The 14,067-nt window shown below is 37.4% G+C and overlaps 1 protein-coding gene across 4 annotated transcripts in view; it reads right to left on the bottom strand.

Moving 5' to 3' along the window:
* The window catches only part of ZFYVE9 (zinc finger FYVE-type containing 9), a 230,502-nt gene that overhangs the window by 137,650 nt on the left and 78,785 nt on the right, over positions 1–14,067 (bottom strand). For 3 of the 4 annotated variants that reach the window (XM_049875153.1, XM_049875157.1, XM_049875156.1), the window contains 2 exons: positions 6,890–6,995; positions 393–2,485 (listed from right to left, as the gene is read on the bottom strand). In XM_049875153.1, coding sequence (XP_049731110.1) covers positions 393–2,485; positions 6,890–6,959 — 2,163 coding nt within the window. In that variant the 5' untranslated portion in view covers positions 6,960–6,995. Of the gene's footprint in view, positions 1–392; positions 2,486–6,889; positions 6,996–7,772; positions 7,896–14,067 lie in introns of all 4 variants that reach the window. The other variant, XM_049875155.1, reaches the window with a different exon arrangement.

Raw genomic sequence — 14,067 nt, 5'->3', positions numbered from 1 at the left:
CAGCTTCCTTATTTCAAACAATCCCATGAACCAAGTATCGATCAATACAGAAACCACAAAGCTAGCACATCCTCAATTCTCATCATGAAAACAGATTCAGCTGAAGTCTTGGTAGCATCAACAAAAATTACATAAACTCAAAGAATCTGCAAGTTCATTTTTTATTTAGAAATTTACTAAGACAAAAACCAGTTGCTGTCAAGTTGATTCCAACTTATGGCGACCCCATGTGTGTTAGAGTAAAACTGTGCTCTATAAGGTTTTCAAAAACTACTTATGATGCCATCTCAATCAGAAGTATGTTCACCTTATATTGCGCCTTTGTTATTTTCTAATTGAGCAGTACAAAAAGGGCATGCCAGGTTTCTGAGCTGATGATACACACAACTTACCTTCCCACATGCTCTGCAGTGATGCCTCCTTTTGGTGAATGTAAACTTGGCTTCACATTTCATGCAATTTGGAGCCTGAGAATCCGGTACCCATACTGGCGCCACCTCACCTAGAGTGGTAAATGGCTTTCTGGCAGAGACTCCAAACTGGCCAGCTCTGAGATCATTATCTGGGCTATCTGGAGCTAATGCAAGGCACGGTCTACTAGAGATTCCAGCCTCATAACTTTCTAAATGTTCCCCATTTGTATCAGCAACAGAGATGTTTCCCAAAGAGGCATTGCATACATTGGTTGCTGAGTTTTCCCCTAATTTTTCTTTCCCAAGAATATCATTTTTGTTTTTAATATTATTTCCACCGTTTGAAGGAAGGTCATTTTGTAAATGGTCTGATAATGGCTTAGGAATTTGAAGCTTAAGATTAGAAGGTTGCTTGGGTCTTGCACCGCCAAAAGGTGCACTGATAGACTGCAGGTTCCCTACCATCTTTGGGGAAGATTGCGCAAGCACTGATGGAACCTGACTACAGAAATTGTGTAAATAGTTTTTCTTCATTAGGTCACCAGTGCTGTTTAAAAGTAGTCCACTCCCTTCTGTGGCCTCATTTCCTCTCTGTTCATAAATATTTGAGTAGCATTCCAACTTGCTCTCCTCTATTTCCTTCTCTTCTGTTACTGAATCTTCTTTGGAGGGTAAAGTCTTTGGAACAAAAGCAACAACTGGGCTCTGCATTCCACAGGAATCACAACCATTAGATAGAGAATTTGCTGCTGGTGTATCCTTAACAGTGGAGAAATCACATCCTTCACTTTCATTCATGCAAGTTCCTTTTAAATCTGCTATTCCATCACACTCTCCTCCATTATCACACGTGTCCTCAGGGTGACTCACTGGCAGAAACTCCTTTTCTTCATTTACTTGGTTGTTATTCATCTCATTTAGTTTAGTCAATTTCCAATTAGTCATCTCCTGAGACTCAGAGAAATGCTCTCTCATATTAAGAAATTCTGTAGTGTCAAGAACTTCTTCATGTCTACAACCTTCATTTTCATCAGCCTTAAGGTTAACTTCGCTGGGCACAAGGCAATCTGAAAACTGTTCACAATTATCACTTCCAGATCCATTAGGCATGTCTGGATTGAGAAGCAAAGGTAAACCAGGTCGGAGGAATTCTTCTGTTGTTCTCTCCTCTATTGACTCCTTTTTCATCAAAATCCCCTCACTCAAGTGGGAAAAGGAGTTTGGACTACCTACATCTGTCCTAGAAGAGCTGGTTTTGCCAGTGAGAACCTCATCTGGTGTATAATTCTCTTGCTTTTTAACAGCAGGGCTTTCATCTGTTCCATGCGATGAGATCACTGAATCGATTGTTAAACTTGTAACCGTATACATGGAGGGGCCCCTAGCTATGTTTTCATCATTCTTTAACTGTGAAGGGGAACAGACGCTGGCTAGACTATCAGATGAAGTTGTACGTAGACGGTTAACAGAATTTCCTTCTGCACTTGGTCTAGTCAATGGATCCATTTGTTTCTCTGTGTTAACATCTTTTTCAGCAGACCCATTTATACTAAAACTAAATTGATCAGTTTGACTGCTTTCGTTATCCAGTGAACAGCTAAAAGCATCCATGAGCGAGTGATTATTATAATTGCTACAATCCTGTAAATCACTTTGTAATGTCCTTTTATCACAGTTATGCATGACGGCTACAACAAGAACGTTCTTCTCATCTGGCGGACAAGCTAGGTTTCCACACTTCTTCTCTCCCCCTTCAACAGCACTGCACTGATCATCTCGGTTACGGTTTTTCTTAATAAGTTTATCTTCTGCCACAGCATTTTCATCAATCCACATTGTGGCAATCTCTGCATTTAGACTACTGTCCTGTCCATTAGCACAATGGTCCTCTCCCTCTGTGGGCAGAGGATCTGAGTGAGCCAGGGAGAAGACTTTCAGTTGTGGCTGTGACTCATTAGAAACCGCGGGTTCATTCACACTGGCCAATGCAGGGTTAAATGACAGTTGGTGAGAAGGGGGATCTAGAATCTTATTCCACTTTGTATCCAATAAAGCAGGAGAAACTGTTTCATCTGAAAAGATAAATAATTACAATAAGTTTGCTGGCAACACTGGAAAAGCTACCTTAGCAGGACTAAGTTAATAAACTATATTTCCAATTAAGCTCTGAAAATAAAATATTCCCAGGATATATATGAAGGTTTCTAATTTTCAGTTAGAAAATGGTCCTGAACTTATGCAGATATGGCTAGAAGAAAATATCTTTAAGATTCTTCCCTCTAAATTAAACAAGGTCAAATGGTAAATTATAAAACATTCCAAACAATAGAATTCTACCTTAATCTAGTAACATAACTAAATCAGCCCCACAGACTGTCCTGGAACCCAGTTATGGAGAAGGCACCTTCAGATTGCCCAGGTGCAACACCAGGCAGGGACTAATCTGAAGTTGGAAAAAAAAAAAAAAAAACAGAACAGTGATGAGGAGGTAGTAATCAAGTGGAAAGGAAAATGAGGCAATTCTCTGTGAAGACAAAATGCTCTATAATCAATATCATGATTGGGGTGTAGGTTACACGGATATAGCTATTTGTCAAAACTACACAGTTAATACCAGCACATTTTAATGTATATAAATTTTACCTAAAAAATTATTTTAAATAAACAGCAGTGAATCAGAGAAAACCAAAAACCAAACCTGTTGCCATCAATTCTGACTCACAGAGACCCTAAAGGACATAGTAGAACTGCCCCACAGGGTTTCTAAGGAGCGGCTGGTAGATTTGAACTTTCGGCCTTTTGGTTAGCAGCCAAGCTCTTAACCACCATGCCATCAGGGCTCCATGAAGCAGAGAGTAAGGAGCAAATAGAGGTATAAATGAAATAAAAATGGCAAAGTGTTGATCACTGCTGAAGCTGGGCAATGGGCACACTGGAGTTTATTATGCTATGATGTTTACTTTGTATATATTTGAAATTTGTCCATAACAAGTAAAGAAAAAAAGTTTGCTACAATATATCATAACCTTGTCACAATGCATTATTAATTTAATAAGGTTCATATTTACACTATTACCTGAGGACACCTAGAAAAAAGTATTCATTTACCTCATTAAATCAACCCACTTATATTTATCAATAAGCATAATTTCATATAAAATGCTCATTTACTTTTTAATAGATAATTGTGTCAGCTAAGTTATTCTCTCGAATTATAGTACTATCATACGTGTTTAATTAGAGAAATACAAAATAATGTACTTATTGCCTTTCTTACCTTTCTTCCTATAGTAACTCTGATAGTTATGGTCCTGAACTTATACAGGTATGTTTTGTCATCAGTAGTAAAATTCATTTTCAATGCTACCATAGCAACTTATTCATACCCCTATTAAAGCACTTACTACACTGTAATGCAATGCTTTGCTTATCTATCTCTTTCACACTTAAACTGTAGGCAGAAATGATGTTTTTCCATAAATGTAAGCACTCACTTTGCATAGAGCCTGGTTTGTATTAGGTACACAACAAATATATGGAAATTGAGTATCTGCCCCAGTAAAAGCATTGGGCTTGAGTAACATGAAGATTAAATAATAGCTCTGGCCTCTAGGAAGTATATAATCTGGTTGGTACAATAAGATATAGACAAAATACACATGATCTCTAATTTGCAGTATAGAATAGCATAAGCATTTGAAAACTACTATGCAGAAGTAGAAAATAAATTCAGAGAAGAAACATATCTTCCACACTGAGGTAGCAAGCTCAAATTCATGGAGGCAGGAGGACCTGAGCTAGGCTTCAGACAATTTTATATGAGTTTGGAAAAGAGGGGATTCAAAAGTAGGGGCTACACAGAACTGAAACCATTCCTGAAGCCAACTCTTCAGACAAAGATTAGACTGGGCTATTTTTTTTTTATATAGGACATAAAACAATACTTGTGAAGACAGTGCTTCTTAGCTCAAGTAGATAAAAAACAAACAACCAAAAAAAAGCAAATCCAGTGCCATCGAGTCGATTCCGACTCAGTGTGACCCTATAGGACAGAGTAGACCTGCCCGATAGAGTTTCCAAGGAGCGCCTGGCAGATTCGAACTGCCGACCCTTTGGTTAGCAGCCATAGCACTTAACCACTACGCTAACAGGGTAAACGGGCAGCTTCTGTCCGGAGGCGAAATTAGAAGGCAAAAAGGGACAGGAGCTGGTTGAATAGACATGGGAAATGTGGGGTGGAAAGAAGTGTGCTGTCACATTACAGGGAAAGCAACTAAGGTCACATAACAATGTGTGTATAAATTTTTGCATGAGAAACTAACTTGAACTGTAAACTTTTACTTAAAGCACACGAAAAAAAAGTAGAAGCTACAAGGAGAAGCATAGCACCAAACAGCAATTTGAAAGAGCAATACATAAATTAGTTTGAGTTGAGAAAAGGATTAGTGTAAGAAAGTAGTGAAAAAACACTAGAAAGGCTAGTAAAGGCCCTAAAAAATCAGATTTTGTAGAGAATGGGCTTAGTATCCTCTGAGTGTTAAATTCTGAGTTTTACCAAATTTGGGCTGGCAAAGATTTGGGTTAAGTAATAAGTGCTTCCATTGTGAAAAGAAATCATGTTTCCAAGCTGGCTCCCAGCAATGCAAAAGGAGGCACTGCTTCTTACTAGAATAATATTCAATTCAATTTAATAACACTCAAACAGGAATGGTTATTAAAATTTTTTATTCAACCATCTACTGCCTAGGCATAATATTAATTACCTAGTGTTATCACAGTCTGTGGTACATTTTAATTTAAAGAAGGAAACAAAGTAACACAAAAAGAGAAAGTACCTTATTTAAAGCGTACTTGCGAAAGTACCAGGCTAAATGTTGTAGTTTTAATACAGCTATACTGAGATTCAAAAAAATAGTTCAAACAAATAACCCATGTAGTTACTACCAAAAAGCTTGTTTCTGAAATCCTTCTCCTTCTAAAAGATGTATCTTCTGTAAGCAAATACATCTTCTGTAAGCATTTTAAACCAAAACGACAATTTTTACTGGTTCAACAAAAATGTATTGAAAATCAACTATATACAAAGTACCTACTAGAATCTACAGAAGTCACAATGAGAATAATGTAGGGAACTTACAGTTTTTTTTACAGTCAATGATATTCTAGAAGCTTAGTATTCACAGGATTAGGTTTAGTACCTGTCTAGACATCTGATGATTTAAATAACTGTGACACATATAGGGCCAAATCAAAGAAAAAACAAAACAAACCAAACCCTTTGCCGTTGAGTCGATTCTGACTCATAGTGACCCTATAGGACAGAGTAGAACTGCTCCATAGAGTTTCCAAGGAGCACCTGGTGGATTCAAACTCCCGACCTTTTGGGTAGCAGCCATAGCACTTAACCACACTACACCACCAGGGTTTCCAAACCAAAGAAAGGGTGAAGAAAATACTTGTATTAAGTGGTTGAAATTCAAAGGATAATACATCTTCCAGCTTGGTATGAACAAAGTCCATCTAGATCCAATAAAATCCCGAATGATGAGATTTCACAATCAGTAATAATCCTAAGGGTTAGTAAAGCAGGCCATTCCAGGGACCCTTCCTCTCTCCTTATCCCCAGGACCCCAAATTCTATTTAAAGCTTGCTGTATCATAGACCCAAAGTGTCAAAATCAAAACTAATCTCTCTTCCCAACTGCTATCAAAAAAACAACCTGAATTACTAGATATAGTGGAGGTTTGGAGACCATCACTGAACTATGGGCTTTAGACAGAAATATATCACTTTGTAAATATGCTTCATGCCCTTCACTGTTAAAAATAGAGAACACAGGGAAAGTACAGTGAGATAAGCAATGGAGATTTAAATATGGATGATCCATTCAAATCAAATAGAGAAGGGGATTTTAGGGAAAAGGCTTCCTTAAATTAAGTGATCTTAAGTAGGCATTTTGAGGCTGAGCCTTGAAGATATGTAATTAACTATTCTGGCAGTTACTTATAAACTTAAATCTTTAAAAATTAGGTTTAAAATGTATCTTTACTTTATTGGGTAATCATGAAATGAGTTATTTTTCTTACTTAAGGAAATGCAAACACACATACTAAACTTTTTTCTTGACTATAATGTGGGATATTAAAAAAATAAAATCAAGTCCAATGACTTCATAATAATAATATACAGAGGAAGAACTAACTTTTTCAGCACTATGTGCCAGATACTATGCTAAACCATTTACAAGAATTATATAATTTAATCTTTAAAACAATCCCATGAAGGTAGATCCTATTTTCTCCATTTTAGAGATGAGAATAGAGGCACAGAGAAGTTAAACAACTTCCCCAAAGCTACCTTGCCAGTAAGTGGTAGGATTAGAATCCAGGCAGTACAGTAGTAAAGCCTGAGCTCCAAATACCTATCCTATACAATTACAATACATGCAAACAGATTCACCAATGTACATTCTCACCTTCGTTTTGTTCAAATTCATCTAACACCTTGTCCAGGTTGTAAGCTTCTGCTTGGAAGTAATTCTCCATCAGTGAGGAAACACCACTCAAGAGACTTGTTTAAACCTAAGTGGATAAATTTGTATTAAACTTTCAACTATTAAGATAAAATTTGTAAATCTTAAGTATACAAGGATAAAATCTCTCATAAATCTACCCATAACATAGTAAGCAATGAAACCTGTCATGCTACTAGATGTATTTTAAGATCTTTAAACTAATAAAGCCTGGAAACCTATAAACTGACAATCATCAAAACTTAACTAAACTTAGAAGGCTGACTCAGTAACCATTTCATAAGACATGCTGCAAAAGACAAATTTCAAATGTTGGGAGGGGAATTACTTTATTTGGGATAAAGTTATACTTATTAGAATCTTTTTTTTTTCCAAATGAGAAATGACAGGAAAATTCAAGCACAGAGGTGTTACAGTCTTTACATGTTAGTTTCAAAATGTTAATGATGACTGTAAGCCCTTATTCTTTTTAAATCTCTTCTTTCCAAGCACCATTTCTAAGCCTTCCTTAGTGTTAATCAACCTGAAAGGGTTCTCTGGGCATATGTACTAGGTGTGTTAACTGCTTAAAAGAAATGCCAAAAGCATATACCCCAAAACCCAACCTGATGTCATCCATTTGATTCTGATTCACAGTGGCCCTCTAGGACAGAGTAGCCCCACAGGGCAGATTCGAACTGCCAACCTTTTAGTTAGCAGCCAAGCTCCTAACCACTGCACCACCAAGGTGAACAAACCGTTACTGTGGAGTTGATTCCGAATCATAGTGACCCTATAAGTGTTACATGAACGGTATCTATTATCCCATTTTCTCCTCTGTTATCACCTCTATGTTTATCCTCCTTGATTTCTCAAAATTTTCTTTTCAGACTGAAATTATGCTTGATTTCTTATTGGCATATCTGGAGGCAGATGGGAGGGGAAGTCCAATTACAACTCCCTGAAAAGTCTGAGTAAAGAAAATGAAGACAGGGAAAAATAAAAATGTTATATTCTGCCATTATAAACTTTTAAGTCAAATACAGAAAATGGTGAATTTTCTTTGACTTATAAACACAATGTTTCTTCTTCTGAGGCATATAAAAGTGTTTATATAATTTCTTTCATTTTACAAATAAGAAAGCTCAGAAAATTTAACTGATTTATTCAAGTAATCGAAATACCCCCCTTACCCGATATTAATTTAATCCACTTTTATTTATTGTTTGGCTTCTCTTAATTACTTAAAGTTAGGTAGACAAATAGTCTACATTATAAAAGGTTTTTTTTAATCTATTCACTTTGTCTAACAATTTATATTTCAAAATAATTTTCACATAGTTTATTTTGATGAAAACTACATATTTAAACTGTCTAATGTTAAAATCAAATGAAATGTTTCACAACACACCATTAGGCACATTTAATACACCTACAATATTTAATAGCATTTTAGGGTCTATACATAAAACATATATACACACACACGTATGTGTGTACGTATAACGGAAGTACATACAATTATTATACATAAATTCCCCCACGTGTCTGTCAGTTTGTCGTACTGTGGGGGTTTGTGTCTTGCTGTCATGCTGGAAGTTACACCACTAGTATTCAAATACCACCAGTCACCCATGGTGGACAGGTTTCAGCTGAGCTTCCAGACTAAGACAGACTAGGAAGAAGGACCCGGCGGTCTACTTCTAAAAAGAATTAGCCAGTGAAAACCTTAAGAACAGCAGCAAGACACTGCGTGATACAGTGCCAGAGCATAAGCCCCTCAGGTTGAAAGGCACTCAAAAGATGACTGGGGAAGAGCTGTGCCCTCAAAGTCAAGGCAACCTTAATGATGTGGATAGAGTCAAGCTCTTGGAACCTTCATTTGCTGATGTGGCATGACTAAAAATGAGAAGAAATAGCTGCAAACATCCATTAATAATCGGAAGCTGGAACGTACAAAGTATGAATCTACGAAAATTGGAAATTGTTAAAAATGAAATGGAGCCTATTACATCGATATCCTAGGCATTAGTGAGCTGAAATGGACTGGTATTGGTCATTTTGAAACAGACAATCTTATGATCTACTATGCCAAAAATGACAAATTGAAGAGGAATGGCATTGCATTCATCGTCAAAAAGAACATTTCAAGATCTATCCTGAAGTACAATGCTGTCAGCGATAGGATAATAATATCCATTTGCCTACAAGAAGACCAGTTAATATAACTATTATTCAAATTTACGCACCAAGCACTAAGGCCAAAGATTAAGAAATTGAAGATTTTTACCAACTTCTACAGTCTGAAATTGATTGAACATGCAATCAGGAAACACTGATAACTACTGGTGATTGGACGATGAAAGTTGGAAACAAAGAAGAAGGATCGGTATTTGGAAAATATGGCCTTAGTGACAGAAGCGATGCTGGAGATCACATGATTGAATTTTGCAAGACCAACGACTTCTTCATTGCAAATACCTTTTTTCAACAACATAAACGGTGACGACACATGGACCTCACTAGATGAAATACACAGGAATCAAATCAACTACATCTGTGGAAAGAGACGATGGAAAAGCTCAATATCATCAATCAGAACAAGGCCAGGGGCTGACTGCAGATCAGACCATCAATGACTCATATGCAAGTTCAGGTTGAAATTGAAGAAAATTAGAACAAGTCCATGAGAGCCAAAGTACTACCTTCAGTATACCCTACCTGAATTTAAAGACCATCTCAAAAACAGATTTGATGCACGGACAACTAATGACCAAAAACCAGATGAGTTGTGAAATGACATTAAGGACATCATACATGAAGAAAGCAAGAGGTCATTAAACAGACAGGAGCGAAAGAAAAGACCTAACTGTATGTCAGAAGAGGCTGAAGCTTGAACACTGAGTAGCTAAAGCAAAAGGAAAAAATGATGACGTAAAATAGCTGAACAGAAGATTTCAAAGGGTGGCTCCAGAAGACAAGTGTTAGGATGACATGTGCAAAGACCTGGAGATAGAAAATCAAAATGGAAGAAAAGCTCAGCATTTCTCAAGCTCAAAGAACTGAAGAAAAAATTCAAGCCTTGAGTTGCAATACTGAAGGATTCTATGGGGGAAAAATTAAATGATGCAGGAAGCATACAAAGAAAACGGAAGGAATATAGAGAGTAACTACACCAAAAAGAATCCATCGATGTTCAACCATTTCAGGAAACGATGGTACCAAAGGAAGAAGTTCAAGCTTCAGGGTGCACCGAAGGCACTGGCAAAAACCAAGGCTCTGGGAATTGATGGAATACCAGTTGAGATGTTTCAACAAACAGATGCAGCACTGGAAGTGCTTAGTCGTCTATGACAAGAAATTTGGAAGATAGCTACATGGCCAGCTAACTGGAAGAGATCCATATTTATGCCTATTCCCAAGAAAACTGATCCAACAGAATGTGGATATTATTGAACAATATCATTAATATCATATGTAAGCAAAATTTTTGCTGAAGATCATTCAAAAGTGGCTGCAGCAGTGTATCAACAGGGAACTGCCAGAAATTCAAGCTGGATTTAGAAGAGGACATGGAACCAAGGGATATCATTGCTGATGTCAGATGGATCCTGGCTAGAAGCAGAGAGCACCAGAAAGATGTTTACCTGTGTTTTATTGACTATGCTAAGGCATTCAACTGTGTGCATCATAACAAATTATGGATAACACTGCAGAGAATGGGAATTCCAGAACACTTAATTGTGCTCATGAGGAATCTGTACATGGATCAAGAGGCAGTCATTCGAACAGAACAAGGGGATACTGCACAGTTTAAAGTCAGGAAATATATGCATCAAGGTTGTATCCTTTGACCATACCTATTCAATCTGTATACTGAGCAAATAATCCAAGAAGATGGACTACATAAAGAAGAATGGAGCATCAGGATTGAAGGAAGACTTATTAACAACCTACATTATGCAGATGACACAACCCTGCTTGCTGAAAGTGAAGAGGACTTGAAGCACTTACAGATAAAGATCAAAGACCACAGCCTTTAGTATGAATTACACCTCAACATAAATAAAACAAAAATCCTCAAAACAGGACCATTAAGCAACATCATGACAAATGCAGAAAAGATTGAGGTTGTCAAGGATTTCATTTTACTTGGATCCACAATCAGCACCCATGGAAGCAGAAGTTGAGAGATTAAAAGACCCACTGCATTGGGCAAATCGACTGCAAAAGACCTCTTTAAAGTGTTGAAAAGCAAAGATGTCACCTGGAGGACAGGGTGCACCTGACCCAAGCCATGGCGTTTTCAAACGCCTCATATGCATGTGAAATCTGGACAATGAACAAGGACGACCGAAGAAGAATTGACGCCTTTGAATTATGGTGTTGGTGAAGAATATCGAATATATCATGGACTGCCAAAAGAAGGACCAAATCTGTCTTGGAAGAAGAACCAGGATGCTCCGTAAAAACAAGGATGGTGAGACTATGTCTCACATACTTTGGACATGGTATCAGGAGGGGTCAGTCCCTGGAGAAGGACATCATGCTTGGTAAAGCAGATGGTTAGTAAAAAAGAGGACGACCCTCAGTGAGATGGACTAACACAGTGGCTGCAACAATGGGCTCAAGCATAGCAAAAATAGTAAGGACGGAGCAGGACCGGCAGTGTTTCGGTTTCTTTTGCACAGGGTTGCTATGAATCAGAACCAACTCGATGGCACCTAACAACAACAACATAAAAAAGTAGTAAATAAACAATCAAATCAAAGTATTTATTGTACATCTACTCCACACAGGGTTCTGTGATAATCGAGTCTCAGACATCATCCCCAACATCAAGAAGCTTATAATTTAATTAATGATAATGCTAAATATAAAAAGTTAAATAGTAATAAATAATTTTAAGAAGGCAACAGAAGAGATATATCATAAAGTACCACATGACTACTTCTGCACTGCTGGTGGGAATGTCAAATGGTACAGCCACTTTGGAAATCGATCTGGTGCTTCCTTAAAAAGCTAGAAATAGAACTACCATAAGATCCAGAATCCCACTCCTTGGAATATATCCCAGAGGATTAAGAGCCTTTACACGAACAGATATATGCACACCCATGTTCGCTGCAGCACTGTTTACCATAGCAAAAAGATGGGAGCAACCAAGGTGCCCATCAACGGATAAATGGATAAATAAATTATGGTATATTCACACAATAGAATACTACACATTGATAAAGAACAATGATGAAGCCATGAAACATTTCATAACATGAAGGAATCTGGAAGGCATTATGCTGAGTGAAATTAGTCAGTTGCAAAAGGACAAATATTGCATGAGACCACTATTTTAAGACCAGACTTAATGGTCTGAGATTAGAAGGACCCCAGAGGTTATGGTCCCCACACCTTCTGTTAGCCCAAGACAAGAACCATTCCCAAAGCCAACTCTTCAGACAGAGATTGACTTGACTATAGGATAGAAAACAATACTGGTGAGGAGTAAGCTTCTTGGATCAAGAAGACACATGAGACTATGTGGGCAGCTCCTGTCTGGAGCAGAGATGAGAAGGCAGAGGGGGTCAGAAGCTGAATGAACACGGATAATAGAGAGTGGAGAGAAGGAGTGTGCTGTCTCATTAGGTGGAGAGCAACTACGAGTATACAGCGAGCTGTATATAAATTTTTGTATGACTGACTTGATTTGTAAACTTTCACTTAAAGGACAATAAAAACTAAAAAAAAATTATACTGGAACCTAAAAAAAAAATCTGTCCACTTGGTTAGGTCTTGATTCCCAGTATTACACAACTGTCCACCATTCTGTCATCTGATGTGATTTCCCTATGTGTTGTAAATCTTATCTCTATGATGTCGATGAGATGGCATTAGCAGCAGTTAGGTAAACTCAATCTACAAGATTAGATTATGTCTAAAACCAATTTCTTTTGAGATATAAAAGAAAGAAGCCAGCAGAGAGACAGGGGAACCTCATACCACCAAGAAAGCAGCACTGGGAGCAGAGCACGTCCTTTGGACCAATGGTTCCTGCACAGAAAAGCCCCTAGAACAAGGGAAGATTGATGATGAGGACCTTCCTCCAGTGCCAACAGAGAAAGAAAGCTTTCCTTTGGAGCTGATGCCCTGAATTTGGACTTGCAGCCTACCAGACTGTGAGAGAATACATTTCTCTTTGTTAAAGCCATCCATTTGAGGTATTTCTGTTAAAGCAGCACTAGATAACTTAAGATACCCTCCTTGCCCAGATAATGCTTCATCTTTCAGCACTTAACTCAAATATCACTTTGACAGGAAAGTCTTCCCTGAACCCCTAGAAAAGGTGATGTCTCCCCTTATAAGCATTCACACCCCTGCATTCTTTTCCTTTGTAATATTCATCACAATCTATAAACATGCATTCGATGTGATTTTTTATTAATATCAATTTCTCCCACCAGATTATAGGCACTACAAAGGCATCCACCAGAGTGTTCACCACATATCCCCAGTGATCAGCACAGAATCTGATATAGTATCTATTCAATAAACACCTGTGTAATGAATAAATGAACAGCCATTCCAGAAGTTGTACTGAACTTCAATTTTAATTATTGATTCAAGCAACTATAAACAATGGGTGCTAATACTATTAGGTAAATGATTATTGTGGAAGAGAATATTCAGTGTCTCAACGTATCATACCACAGATGACTTACTAATTATAAAGGAGAAAATGTGTAGTTACCCTAAAGAGATATGGCAATGAACACCTTAACCAAGTGATCAAACTAAGCTTCACCAATAGTTGAACAAGCTGACATTATGTACCTTCTGATATGATGCAACAAGAAGTATAAAACATCACCTATAAAGTATTCCTGCCAAAAATATTTAACTTCAATTTAATCATGAGGAAACAATTAGTGAAGTGTAGAATGTGAAATATCCTGTAATTGACCTGAACTCTTCAAAAATTCAGTTATGAAAAACAAGATTATTCTAGATTCAATGAGACTAAGAGCTTAAACAACCAAATGTCAAGTCCAAAAAGCAAAAAAGGGAAATATACATATGCCAAAACCAAGAAGGAACCAAAACAATGCAATGAGTGGGAACTAAAGAGTGGCAGTCCACAGAGGTAA

This window comes from Elephas maximus, chromosome 3, assembly GCF_024166365.1.
Source record: "Elephas maximus indicus isolate mEleMax1 chromosome 3, mEleMax1 primary haplotype, whole genome shotgun sequence".
In the NCBI taxonomy this organism is placed as follows: Eukaryota; Metazoa; Chordata; class Mammalia; order Proboscidea; family Elephantidae; genus Elephas; species Elephas maximus.
Note: the sequence above shows the minus strand (reverse complement) of the source record. Positions and strands in the feature narration are given on the sequence as shown.